The sequence below is a fragment of the Somniosus microcephalus genome, chromosome 17, assembly GCF_052327205.1.
Source record: "Somniosus microcephalus isolate GS21.2 chromosome 17, FLI_Smic_1.0, whole genome shotgun sequence".
NCBI lineage: Eukaryota > Metazoa > Chordata > Chondrichthyes > Squaliformes > Somniosidae > Somniosus > Somniosus microcephalus.
Genome location: NC_141003.1, coordinates 91,395,111 through 91,408,500, shown reverse-complemented (window position 1 = coordinate 91,408,500; position 13,390 = coordinate 91,395,111). Strand labels below are relative to the sequence as shown.

The following is a 13,390-nucleotide window of genomic DNA, read 5'->3' as shown; positions in this document are numbered from 1 at the left end:
TTCTCTGTCTAATTAGTATTACATGTTACAAGACCCTGCTGGGATTTCCCTTATAGTTGCTGCTAACAAGTACAAGCTACTTTGTCCATCATTGTTCACGTCTGGTGATTTACTTGTGTCAACAATCAAACTAGTTTCATTTAAAAAACATTCCCATGACGTTTGGAACAGACTGAAATAGGTCTGTTGGAAGCTGTGATGGATTGAGAGGCATTCAGTTGCACTTTCAGGGATTTCTATTAACATTTTTCTATTAAATTGTAGCATTATAATGAATTTAATTGTTTTTTCTTCATTCATGGGATGTGGGCGTTGCTGGCAAGGCCAGCATTTATTGTCCATCCCTAATTGCCATTGAGAAGGTGGTGGTGAGCCGCCTTCTTGAACCGCTGCAGTCCGTGTGGTGAAAGTGCTCCCACAGTGATGTTAAGGAGGGAGTTCCAAGATTTTGACCCAGCGACGATGAAGGAATGACCGATATATTTCCAAGTCAGGATGGTGTGTGACTTGGAGGGGAACTTGCAGGTGGTGGTGTTCCCATGCGTCTGCTGCCCTTGTCCTTCTAGGAGGTAGAGGTCGCTGGGTTGGGAGGTGCTGCCATGGGCTCGCCTATGGAATCTGATTTGCTTAGCGCATCAATGATGAGTATAGAAAATCAGCCTGAATTGTAATTGAAGCATCTGATCTAATCACAAAAATAGACATCGTGAATAGCTTTCATAATTATGTAGTATATGTTCAGTAGAAATCTCAAAGAGTCAAATCTCAATTCAGTCCTGCGTATAGTATTTGCCATTTGTAGAATGAATATGTTTCCAACAATGCTGTAAGGCTGGTTCAACAATACCACTACAACCTTGGACACAGAAAAGTTTGCTTTCTTAAATAAAATAAAATAAAATAGCAATTTCTATCGAAAGTGATTTTAGCATCAAATACTGGCAGGATTTTGGAACAATTCCTTTTGGATATTTTAAATCTCAAAAACTACATTAAAGTTTGGAGAATGCAATTAGATCTTCCAAGCTGCTTTGAAATAAAATGCACAGCAGATTGAGAATAATTTTCATTAGTCCAGTCGGATTTAGTTGTGTGCTATGAACAACACTGCAGAACCAGATGAAGGTGCTCAGGGCCTTGACAGCCCATCAGAGGAGTGCAACTTTGCCTTATCAAATGCAGCCGGCCACAAGACAAAGATCAACATCAAACACCGACAGAACGATCTTATGTGGCGCTTCCTTGGCACTTCAAAATGAGAAACTCTGCAAACTCCATAGTTTAAAAGAAAAGTTTATTCAACAACTGAATACATGCCAAAAGAAATAATTTACAGCAGCAATTTCATAATATTCCTTTCCAGTTTTATGGTACCCCTTGGAAATGCAGTGATAAATAGAGAAATGAAAACTCATCAACTATCTACCAAATACACATGCTTTGAATAATTGTAAAGTGTACATTTTTGTATCAGGAATAGCCAAATAAACAGCCATTTGCATTTCATCGGGCCAGTTTTGGGCTGGTTATATAAACACTATAATAGCTGGTACATACATAGGAAAGCTAAATGACTGTCACCGTTGCAATAAAACATAACATTGTTCTTCTTTGTCTAAAAAAAATATATTTACACCAGTCTAGGCAAGTGGATAGCAAAATGGTGAACTATTTAACACAGAGCATTGCTAATCGCTAAATAATGGAAAAGGTCACTGTCTGATATAGTTTACTGGAGAAAAAACAATTTATAAAGCACATTCACATGCATCTTTTTTACACAGTACCTTTTAGTAGACCATAAAACGATGACTTTCTCCCGCAAACAAAGCACGTCAAAATCACAAGCAGTAGCATGATGTTATGTCGAGTTGCTTATGGTCTATAAACCTTTCCTTTAAACAATAATTTATTACCATGAAACTAATGATTATCAGGTTATCAGTCCATTGCTTGTTAGCCTGAAGTTGACATTCGTTCTGTGATTGGCATTGCTGCAGGATTGTTGGCCTTCAGATGTTTAGTCAGTCAGAAACATTCCAAACGCCCCCTCATCTCAGGGTTGTGAACAACATTGTCATCCAAGTACAGAGTGAAGATGTGGTACATCAGGAGAGGGATTGTAAGAATGTCATTATCCATCTAATGTTATCTCTCCACAATAATACATCATTTGCTGCAAAAAGGGCAAAATGAATCGTAGAGCAACATTTTGAAAAAAATGGAATCGGGAGCAAGATAAAGAAACTATTCGAACAGACACTGAAATATCTGAGCATTCCAGAATGATTTAAATGATGCCAGTGAACCTGACAACTCTTTGCTCTGGCTAATGTCTAATTAGTGCCGTGAACAATGGTGATCTATATACTTCAAACGCTTATGCAGAGCAACTGCAACCTGACATTGGGAGGAAATATGCTGGTTAGCAGGCCCAAGTATTGCTTGTCCTCTTGAGATGAGTGATGGCCATCCAGCCCCTCCAGGTAGATTGTCCGCCTTCTTCTTGGGTTCTGAGCAATTCCCAAATACAACTCAGAAGATGACGAGAGCTATTTTAAACGTGAGTTCTGGAAACCACTCTGTCTTCATTGACAAATTGAAGATAACTACTTTGAAGTGGTTTCAGTTTTGTAAAAAATACCACGTGACTGTTCAGAAAATTCCAATAATAAGTTTACATTTTCCATTTTTTTGATAGTTTTGCAATATTTTCTTGTAGCCTTGTTTCCGCCCCTGCCCCCACCCCCCTCCTCAGCCTCCATTTTCAGGCCTGTCAATAATATATATCCTCCAGGAGGCCGGAGAATCGGCACCTTTGATTTCTGGGAGACTGCCACCTATGTTGCTGCATGACTGACTAGCTCGAAACGAGTAACACAGGCAATGTTTTTCCTTCTCTTCATCCCTCCCGTAATGCGAAAGAGAGAGAGAGAGAGAGAGGAAATGGCTCACTTTCCCATGACCCTCTCGTTAGTTGACTGGTAATTAACAGATGCCCCTCACACAACTGAGGTAGTAAGTGAGTTTAAGTGTTGGGTCGTCCTGGACCCTCTACCTTAATATTTGAGCTGTTGGGGGCCAGTTTTACAGGATATTAAATGTAGCCTGTGCAGATCACAAAGAAAAATCCTAAACAATTAAGATACAGCAACATTTGTCATTTTTATTGCAAATAATGTCTTTCAACTTTAATATGTGTTGTTTACTGGCAAGTACAATTGACAGACTTTGCACTGTCACCACTCCATTGCTTTATTTAAAATTTATTTCAATGCAATGATTGTTAATACACAAACTATGGGGGGTTGGGGCCCTCACTGCATTCTTCCTTATCATTTTTTTGGAGCATGTCTGTCTTTCTGACATTTTGAAGAATTACATTGGCAGAAAGAATATCACTTGTCCCACATCCATTCCCAGCAATACAGTTGCTATTTCAACCCAGTACTGGGATCATATTGAATTTTGATTTGGTCCATCATTCTACAACCTTAGCAAAGGGATTCATTCAGGGTATTCTTAAAGGTGCACAGTCCTTACTCACATTATTTCTGGGGTGATTCACTGGGATATTTTGTTACTAAAATCTACTAAACTTGTTCCTTCAAATCTCTTTCACAGAGTAGTTTAAGACTCACTTTTATACCTAACAAAACTGTTGTTAAATTTGCATCCAATCACTGGAATTGTACAATGTTTTAATTTAAAAAAAACAAACACATTATAAGAATGCAACAGTAAATAAGTAAGCTCACACAAGTGTGCCAGACTTACAGCAATTGATGAGCAAAGCTACGGCCCTCTCCCAGAACTATATCAGTCACCAATATTATCTGATTTAACCTTCACTGAAGTTGAGAACTTTCTTATACTCATGTAATCAAATAGTCTACCCGTCAGCTCCATTCTCATGATCTTCTTCAAAGCTTCTTTCCATGAAATGCGGCATCACCAGGACACACATAGAATGTCTTTTGACGTGTCTGAGTTAACATTTTGAAGTTCTATTCAGATTAGATGGAGCATTTGGCTTGTCTACTTTGCAATCGAAGAGCACCTCAATTTCCGCCACTATTTCTTTCGGTGGTAATTCAATGTGTTGACGTTCGGCACAGCTTTGCTTTTGGGATATTGGTTCTACACCAAAATAAAATGGCATTATTCTCAGGACGTGCTGACAGCCAAATTAGTCAAATCCGTCTTTGTGAATCTGATGCCTGTCACCGATTCTACTCTACTGTTCCTCAGTAGATGGGTCTGTCTGAATGGCATGTTCATTGTCTTTTGGTCAAAGTGGGACCCTCACATTCAACACTTTCATATTACACTAAAACGATTACATATCCCACACTTTGAAAGGCTCTCTGGTCGCCCCTGTAGGCCCACGTATACCCAGATCATTGTCAGTGCACGCTGCATACCTGAACAGGTAGCAGGCATGTAAAAGGATTGTCTAAATCTCAGACTTCCCCCATATGTGTTGCTGCTCTTCAGTTCAGTGTTCATTTGTGCGTAAAGTCCTTTTATGGAAGTGGCAGGTTAATTGTGAGCACATTCTGGCTTAACCAAAGATCGAGCTCCTTTGGGGTAGGCTGTCCAAGCAGAGTTGGTGAATTTCAGTTAGTTGCACGTCATGTTGACACAGCAAAGTCCAGTCCAGCTACGAAATGCATCCACAATCACCATGCTGCCTTGACAAAGATAATAAAGGGGATGAAGAAAGAGAGTGGGTGGCAGTTGTGTATCTGGTGAGCAGCCGTATACCTGTAAACATCAACATAATGCAATGAACTAGTTAATGTATGTATTGCATTTTGTTTGAATTCAATGTCTGTAAAGGTGTGTTTTTTGTTAGACACTTCTCGGCGCTCTCTCGGACTCATGGGTCCTCCTGTTTCTGCCTTTCTTGTTTTCCTGTAAATGTTTCCACTTGTTGCCATTTACAGGCGTGTGCGCCGGTCGTTGTTTCCGCTGCCGCCGATCACGTCGCCACACCTGTTCACAGAACTCATCCATGGTGTTGAGGTTCGGATGGTTTATGAGCTGCATGAAGTCCCTGTACCAGACCTTCTGGTTCGGAGCGACTATGCTGTGACTCTCCTTGGGCCTCAGGCTGTCGTCGTCCTCCTTGTGGAGAAGTTCTTCCAGGTGATCGGTGTCAATGATTTCCAGGGTCACCTTCAGGAGGGTCTGCATGAAGCCGTGCTCCACAGTTTGACAAATATATATCCCAGCATCTTTCCGCTGAAGGCTACGCAGCAACAGCCCCTGGTCTGTCCTGATGACTCGGTCTCCAGCCTTTATCTACAGCAGAGGGAAAGATCAAACATTGAATATCACTAAGTTAGTGTCAGGGGGAGGGGACTTAAGCAAAAAGGTTAAAAAAAGTCAACAGGCTGGAGAAAAGACAGTTAAGCAGGACTTCTTCTTAAATCTGTAATCTCCTTCAGCCCCACAACCCCGCCCCCCAGATCTCTGCGCTCCTCTAATTCTGCCCTTTTGAGCATCCCTGATTATAATCGCTCAACCATTGGTGGCCGTGCCTTCTGTTGCCTGGGCCCTAAGCTGGAATTCCCTGCCTAAACCTCTCCGCCTCTCCCTCCTCCTTTAAGACGCTCCTTAAAACCTACCTCTTTGACCTAATTTATCCTTATGTGGCTCGGTGTCAAATTTGTTGTCTTACAATACTCCTGTGCAGCGCCGTGGGACGTTTTACTACGTTAAAGGCGCTATATAAATATAAGTTGTTGTTGTTGTTGTAAAGTCTATGAAATATTAGATACGGTGAATCAAAGAGGATAATAGGAACGGAGGTGATCAATGTAAACTAGTGAAAAATATACAACAGCTACCGAAGGAACTTCTTCATTCAGAGTTACTGGAGTAAGTTGCCAGGTCGGTTGGTAGTCACACAGGCTGTAGGAATCTTCAACACAAATTTCAGTGCTAACTTGGGAGAGTTAAAATTCTAGGATGACAGGTTTTGTGGGCTGGATCTTTCTCTCGTTCTTGCCTTTTGATGCTTTTTAAAAAATTTGTTTATGGGATGTGGCTGTCGCTGGCAAGGGCAGCATTTATTGCCCATCCCTAATTGCACTCGAGATGGTGAGCCTCCTTCTTGAACTGCTGCAGTCCGTGTGGTGAAGGTGCTCCCACAGTGCTGTTTGGGAGGGAGCTCCAGGATTTTGACCCAGCGACGATGAAGGATCGGCCGATATATTTCCAAGTCAGGATGGTGTGTGTGGCTTGGAGGGGAACTTGGCGGTGATGGTGTTTCCATGCGCCTGCTGCCCTTGTCCTTCTAGGTGGAAGAGGTTGCGGGTTTGGGAGGTGCTGCCGAAGAAGTATATGAATTCCCGTAAAGACTCATCCCCGCCCAAAAGGACAGGATGGTCTGAGCTGCTGATTTCACTCTAGAAATGTTGCGAATGGTCATCCAGAGATAGAGTTCAATAATACGAGACAGCACCAGCAGAAGACACAGGGTGGAGCTTCCACTTTGGGCACAGTCGGCAATCTGGGCGCAAATTGCGCTGGTTTTCCGAAGTGAAGTCATGGTTCAGGTTTCTAGCCAAACTTATTTGCATAATCACACGTTAAACCTCCCATGAATCGGGCAGCGTGATGGAACGTCATTGTTTATTTTTTCCTTGCATTAAAACATATCCAATGATATATGTAGGAGCGGAAACCCGGTGCAGTTTTGTTAATGCTGCTGAAAATGGGTTCATCACAAAAAATAAGCATTTTTAATCAGAGTGTCCAGTCCACCACCTGTGAGTAACTTGATTTTAATCACTGAAAATGACTTTAAAAAAACTGTACTGAACCATTTACTAGTTTCATTGGTGTACAGTAGTCAGTTTCTTAGTAAATTAAATATTTTTTAATGTTTACATTTTTTAAAGGGCGCCTATTAGTGGATTTGCACCTAAAAAAGCAGCTTAATATAAAGAACCTCCTCGAACGGTCGGAGTTGGTGTAAACTCGCCGAGCTCATTATTTCGATCTGGGGGCGTGGCCAGTTTTGTGGGCAGGGCCGGCTTCCTGCGCGGTGTTTTTTTAAACCAGCGTTAAGGTTCGCGGAAACTCGAATTACGCTGGATGTAACTTGCACTTAAAATTTCTCAATCTTTTACGCTGGCTTGGCCGCTTTCAGGTGAATTGTGCTGGTAACCAGCGGAAACTAGCGGAAACCCTGGGCTGGAGTCTTCAAATAATTGCGCATCGAGGTTCCGAAGGTTTGAACCGATAAACAGCTGTGGTTAATATTACAATCCTGACAGCTGCTATGAGAAACATTGGCTGTCCCTGGGGGGGAGGAGTTTGATTTGCAGCCACAATGGGAGACAGGTCACTGGAGCGATTGCTCTGGGCACCGGTCCGTGCTGACCCGAGACAAATTGGGTAACAGGTTTCAGAATGGAATCGGCAACTTGTGCGCACCAAACAGAGGTCTGGATGCAGCTTGCCAGTCGGACCTTGATGAATTCTGGCCAGCTCCGAAGCCAGGCTGACCCGTGGGCAGGTCCTGGGTGGAGGCGAAACCTCGGGGGCCAGGGGCCGGGGCAGGGAATGTGCCGGCAGCAGCTCGCTGTATTTCTGTGGAGCTGGGTGCAGCATCCTGCCCCGCTTCGGCCTTCACAAAAATATAACTTTGAATAGATTTTTGTGGTCATTTTTTGAGAGGTTACGAGCGGTCGGCTGGTTCGACCACTCGGGACCTGGTACAAGAGGGCGGAGCTCGCAGGGCGCAGGCTCTGCCCATTCGTACCTGAACTTTGCATCGGGGCGCTACAAACGGCCATAGCGCCACAATGTGCGTGGGTAGCCAGCCTGTCTGCTCGCCCATTTACAGGCCTGTCCGAGTATGGAATCAGGTGGGCCATAACAATCGATGGGGCTGCCGGGGTGTCCCCCCCCGCCGGAGTGCCCCCCCCCCTCGCCAGCCCCCGACTTTCCACTATACTGAACCCTCCTCGAGTATAGCTGCCTCAATCATTTGTGGGTACATGGACACCCCAGGCACTATTGAATTATAGAGAGCAGAAAATTCCACGTTTATTCACCAGCCTGTGATGAGTTGGCTGACAGCAGCTTTTAAAAAATGTATTCACAGGTTGTGGGCATCGCTGGCAAGGCCGGCATTTATTGCCCTCGAGAAGGTGGTGGTGAGCCACCTTCTTTAATACAACTGAGTGTCTCGCTGGGCCATTTCAGAGGACAGTTAAGAGTCAACCACATTGCTTTGGGTCTGGAGTCACATATAGGCCAGACCGGGTAAGGACGGCAGATTTCCTTCCCTAAGGGACATTAGTGAACCAGATGTTTTTTTTTGACAATCCGTTAATTTCATGGTCACCGTTACTGATACTAGTTTTTTATTCCAGATTTATTTAATTAACTGAATTGAAATTCCCCAGCTGCTGTGGTGGGATTTGAACTTGCAACTCCAGTAACATAACCACGATTCTACCGTACCCCGTTCAATAACAATAGGGATGCTACAATTGGTCTCAGCAGTTACGGGGCAGGCAGCGTAAAAATCAGTCAGGGTTCGTCCTCCTGATTGTTATGCAGTGACCCCCCCTCCCCACTGGACAATGAGTGTGCCTGGACATTGAGTCAAAATGGATCAGGCTTACCTGTGAGACCGCAATGGTTTCACAGCTCGCTGATACTTTCTGGGCTCCCACATAAAGAACGAGCGCTGGATCCAGTACCAGAGGGCAGGAAACACCTGTGGGATTATAATCCAGCCCTCTCAGGAGAGGAAGGGAGGGGGATAAACGCTGAGGCTGCCGCTGCATTTCTATGTAATGAACGGAATATGTTTTGAGAAGGGACAAGTTGCGATGGACATAGAAACATCGAAGATAGGAGCAGGAGTCGGCCATTCGGCCCCTCGAGCCTGCTCCGCCATTTAATGCGATCATGGCTGATCATCCAAACTCAGTACCCTATCCCTGCTTTCTCCCCATATCCCTTGATCCCCTTAGCCTTAAGAAATAATGGCCTAGAAATTCGGCATAGCCGCGTTTGGGGCGCTAGTCCTGGCGATGCACAAAGTTTAGTGCCAGCCGCAATTTAGCACCACCTAGCGCGATATTGGGTTGCAGGGCCCCAAAGGTGATTGCGGCGCTAAATCAGGCACTGCACGCTACTCTTAAGGCGCTAACCCGGCGGCGCAACCCAATTTCGCGGCGGCGGGGCGCAGCGAGGGTGCTGTCAATAATCACTTTCCCTGAGACACACTGGCGCCGGGCAGCTCTTAAAGGGGCAGGTCAATTGGCATCACCAGACACACTCACTGCCTTGTAGGCCTTCAAAGCGGTGGGAGCCTACCTGTGGCGCACCAGCCTAGCAAGACATGGAAAGGGTAAGGCAGAGGGTGGAATGCCTCACAGATGGGGCATTGGATGCTTTGGTTGGCGCAGTGGAATCAAGGCCAAGGAAGATGGTCGGAATGTGATTTATGTTTTGGACAGTCTCCCGGGTGTGAGAGCAGTTATGTGTCAGTGTATTAGTTTTGCTTTCTGTTGCCATAGCTTTCTCATGTTTGAAGGAACCACATTTTGTGTAATGAAACACTTTCTTCATTTACAATGGCCATGTCTGCTATTTACATGCATCTTGCCCTTCACAGGCTTGGGGGTATCAGACCGGTTCCATTCCTGTTCTTGGAATGGCAGCAAGCATTCCGTGAGAGGGGCCTAGAAGCTACTTCTGATCAGCCTCTGACGCGCAGCCTGAGAAGAGCCGCTCGCGTAGAAGTTCAGGTCAGCAGGCATCTTCTCAGCCACTGACAGAGATGTCCTGCACTTTATCTGAGGCTGCAGATCTGGCTGAAGCAGCTGGCACAGCTCAGTCACCACCTCCTTTCTAAATCGCAGCCTTCTGACACACTGCTCCTCCAGCATGTTCATGTAGGAAAACTGCTGTCGGAAAACCCTGCCAGCGTAAGGTCTGCTGTGGCGACGTCTGTTGGCCCTCCTCCGTCTGGCCATGCCCGCCCCCCTCTCCCAGCGTCTCAGTGCCCTTTCCAGATGATTCAGCAGCAGGACGTTCCCCTCCAATGCAGCCCCCATAATAAGTGCCCACAGGAAGGTCCCCCATTGTCAATGCTCACCAACAGCAAGGTGATGGTCAGAAGGCTGAAGATCATCTGCCTGCGCTGGCTCAGTGGTCAAATGGCTCTTAGTGTGCAGCTCAGCAACTCTTTGTAGCTCTCGAGGAAGTTGTGTTCCAAAAATGGCTGCCGCTTTTAAACCACACCAATCCCCTTTAAATAACGCTCCTCCAGCCAGAGAGTGACTTGTAAGGCCCAGGAAAGCTGTCACTATTAACGCCAGGCGCTACGGAGGGGGGCGCCACTGAATTTCCGGTCCGGGGCGCCCAAAAGGCGTTGCACACTCAAATGACATCATAATCAGCCTGCGCCCATGAGCAGGCGCTAAGATTTAGCGCCGGTGCTAAATGCATGCTCAATATGGGGCGAAGCGCTAGGCGCCTTGCGCCCGCCCGGAAATTGGCTAACGCCCCACTTCTCGGCCTCTTTAGGTGTTAATCGGTGGCGCAACCAACCGAATTTCTCCCCCATTATATCTAACTCCTTCTTGAATATATTTAATGAATTGGCCTCAACTGCCTTCTGTGGTAGAGAATTCCACAGGTTCACCACTCTCTGGGTGAAGAAATTCCTCCTCATCTCTGTCCTAAATGGCTTACCCCTTATCCTTAGACAGTGACCCCTGGTTCTGGACTCCCCCGCCATCAGGAACATCCTTCCTGCATCTAGACTGTCTAGTTCTGTTAGAATTTTATAAGTTTCAATGAGTTTTATAAGTTTCAATGGACAGTCTGTTAGTGTAGACGTCTGTGTGTTTGCTTTGCTCTGTGTGCTGTTTCTAGTGCATGGGATAGCGGGTTTCTGTAAATTCCTGTCTGCACCGTTTAATTTTACCTTAAGCCGATTAACACCTGTGTTAAAATAGCATTGACACAAATTTATGTAAACACAGCGAAAAATAACACGCCGCAGAAATTCAACCCAGTGGCTGTTAAATCCAGGTTAGAGGGGACCAGAAACTTTTCTTTCAGCAAAGGCGGTTTTGAGGTTTTATTTTAAAATAATCCTACCAGCTAATTGCAAAGTAAAAGTATTGAACAAGGGTGGCGAGGACCGTCCCCTTGAGATGAGCGCGGCTGTGTGGGGACAGATTCCATTTCACGTTGACACTGGTCCTTTCTGCATCGGTACTAATGCCACCAAAAGCCGATAACCCTGCTGCCAACCCAAACACCTTACATTGCTGAAGTCACCATGCTTCTTGCCCAACATCCTAAATTCCTGAACTAAATGCAGACTTTTAACGCTCTTTACAACATGCCAAGTGGAATCTCTACATAAGCAGTGAGACTGTAAGGGGGAGGTAAGGGGATGCTGATGTTACTGTTCATAACATAAGAACATAAGAAGTAGGAGCAGGAGTAGGCCATACGGCCCCTCGGGCCTGCTCCGCCATTCAATAGGATCATGGCTGATCCGAACCTAGACTCACGTCCACTTCCCTGCCCTCTCCCCGTAACCCCTTATCAGCTAGGAAACTGTCTATCTCCGTTTTAAATTTATTTAATGTCACAGCTTCCACAGCTCTCTGAGGTAGCAAATTCCATAGATTTACTACCCTCTGAGTGAAGAGGTTTCTCCTCATCTCAGTTTTGAAAGGGCAGCCCCTTATTCTAAGATTATGCCCCCTAGTTCTAGTCTCACCCATCAGTGGAAACATCCTCCCCGCATCCACCCGATCAAGCCCCCTCACAATCTTATGGCCTGGAAATTGGGTTGGGGCGCCAAAGTGGCGCAAAAGTCGCCTGAGCGCAGGATTTAGCGCAGCGATTGGAGTAATTCTGATCGCCAGAAATTCAGTTTCAGTGCCGCTCGAGGGAGACGGGGCGAGGCTCGAGGCGCTCCGCGTCCCTCTTAGGGCGCTGAAACTGATTATCGCAGCGCAACGTGCCACAGCGCCACACGCTGCGGCACGGCACGCTGCGGTACTGCAGGCCTTCCTCCCACTGTTAAGGGGGAGGTGCCTGCAACAGCGCGTTCCCCGCTCGCGAGTGCCGGCAAATGAGCCCGGCACCAAGGAGAAGTGCCGGGCTCTCGAGAAACAGCTGGCAATGCCGCGGGGGGGGGGGGGGTTAGGAGGCCGGGGACGGAGGTGCTGGCAGGCCGCCACCGAAAAAGCGGCCGCCCCGCACCTCCACCTTAACTTGCGCCGCTGCCGGCACAGTGAGGCCCCGTGAACCGGGCGCGGGTAGCGAACGGCGCAACTGCGGCGTTCACTACCAAATTTCGCGAACGGGGCACGAATGGGGTGCTGCGCACACCGATGACGTCACCATTAGCGCCCCTACTGAATATCGCGGGAGACGCAGCCAGTGGCGCTACAGCCACTGACTGCCTCTTTAGGCGCTAACAGGTGGCGCTACTCACCCAATTTCTCCCCCTTTATGTTTCGATAAGGTCGCCTCTCATTCTTCTGAATTACAATGAGTAGTGGCCCAACCTACTCAACCTTTCCTCATAAGTCAACCCCCTCATCACCGGAATCACAGGCCTTGATGGCGGTAAAAATGAATCCAGTTCGCTCTGCTACCAGGCTGCCAGACAGTGAAATACTAGAATCAGAGATGAACCAAGCCAACTAAATGTTATGAGGAACTCTTTATTTTAATTGTGTCCTGTCACACAAAGCTTGAAATGCTTACTCGGCAGAATGACAAATCTCTAACTCCTCTCCCACACTATCAGGGCGTTTCTAGTCTTCAGTTTGCCATTGAGTTGCAAACAACATGAAAGCTCTGGGATTAGCACAGTGCTTGCTACATGCATGGAACAGACTGCATTGTTAATTTGTGCAGCCCCTTATTTGACTAAACATTTCTCAGTTAATTGCTCCTGAAATGAAATTAAAGCAAGGCTAACAGAGCATGCAGCAGGTTCCCTCAGGGAAGCGGAGAAGACTACACATCAACACTGAAAAGAATAGAGAGCCTTGTTGAAGGAACCCTATGCCTAATCACGGAGGGACAAGGAACATGGAACGTGAACCGTTTTAAACCGTGCTGTCTGACGGTCTTAATCACTTGAACATATACATGTAAAAATCAAATGTAAATTTAGTTATGACTAAAAATACAAAAGCAAGTGTTGATTTATGATTTATATGTCTCAGGGTAGCATGTTTTTAAACGCCACCCATCTGTGTCCCTTCCTTTCCACGTCCCCACAGTACCAAAGGGTAGGATTATCTGGAGTTATGTCGAATCCCCAGGGAACACAAAGTGAAATCTGAATTCTGCAATATTGAAGGAAGGAAAAATG

The 13,390-nt window shown here is 46.0% G+C and overlaps 1 protein-coding gene across 9 annotated transcripts in view; it reads right to left on the bottom strand.

The window, feature by feature from the left end:
• Positions 1-1,277: 1,277 nt before the first annotated feature.
• Positions 1,278-13,390, bottom strand: part of LOC147105921 (semaphorin-3A-like) — a 553,051-nt gene continuing 540,938 nt past the window's right edge. For all 9 annotated transcript variants that reach the window (XM_086010848.1, XM_086010849.1, XM_086010841.1 and 6 more), the window contains one exon: positions 1,278-5,307. In XM_086010848.1, coding sequence (XP_085866974.1) covers positions 4,855-5,307 — 453 coding nt within the window. In that variant the 3' untranslated portion in view covers positions 1,278-4,854. The remainder of the gene's footprint in view (positions 5,308-13,390) is intronic.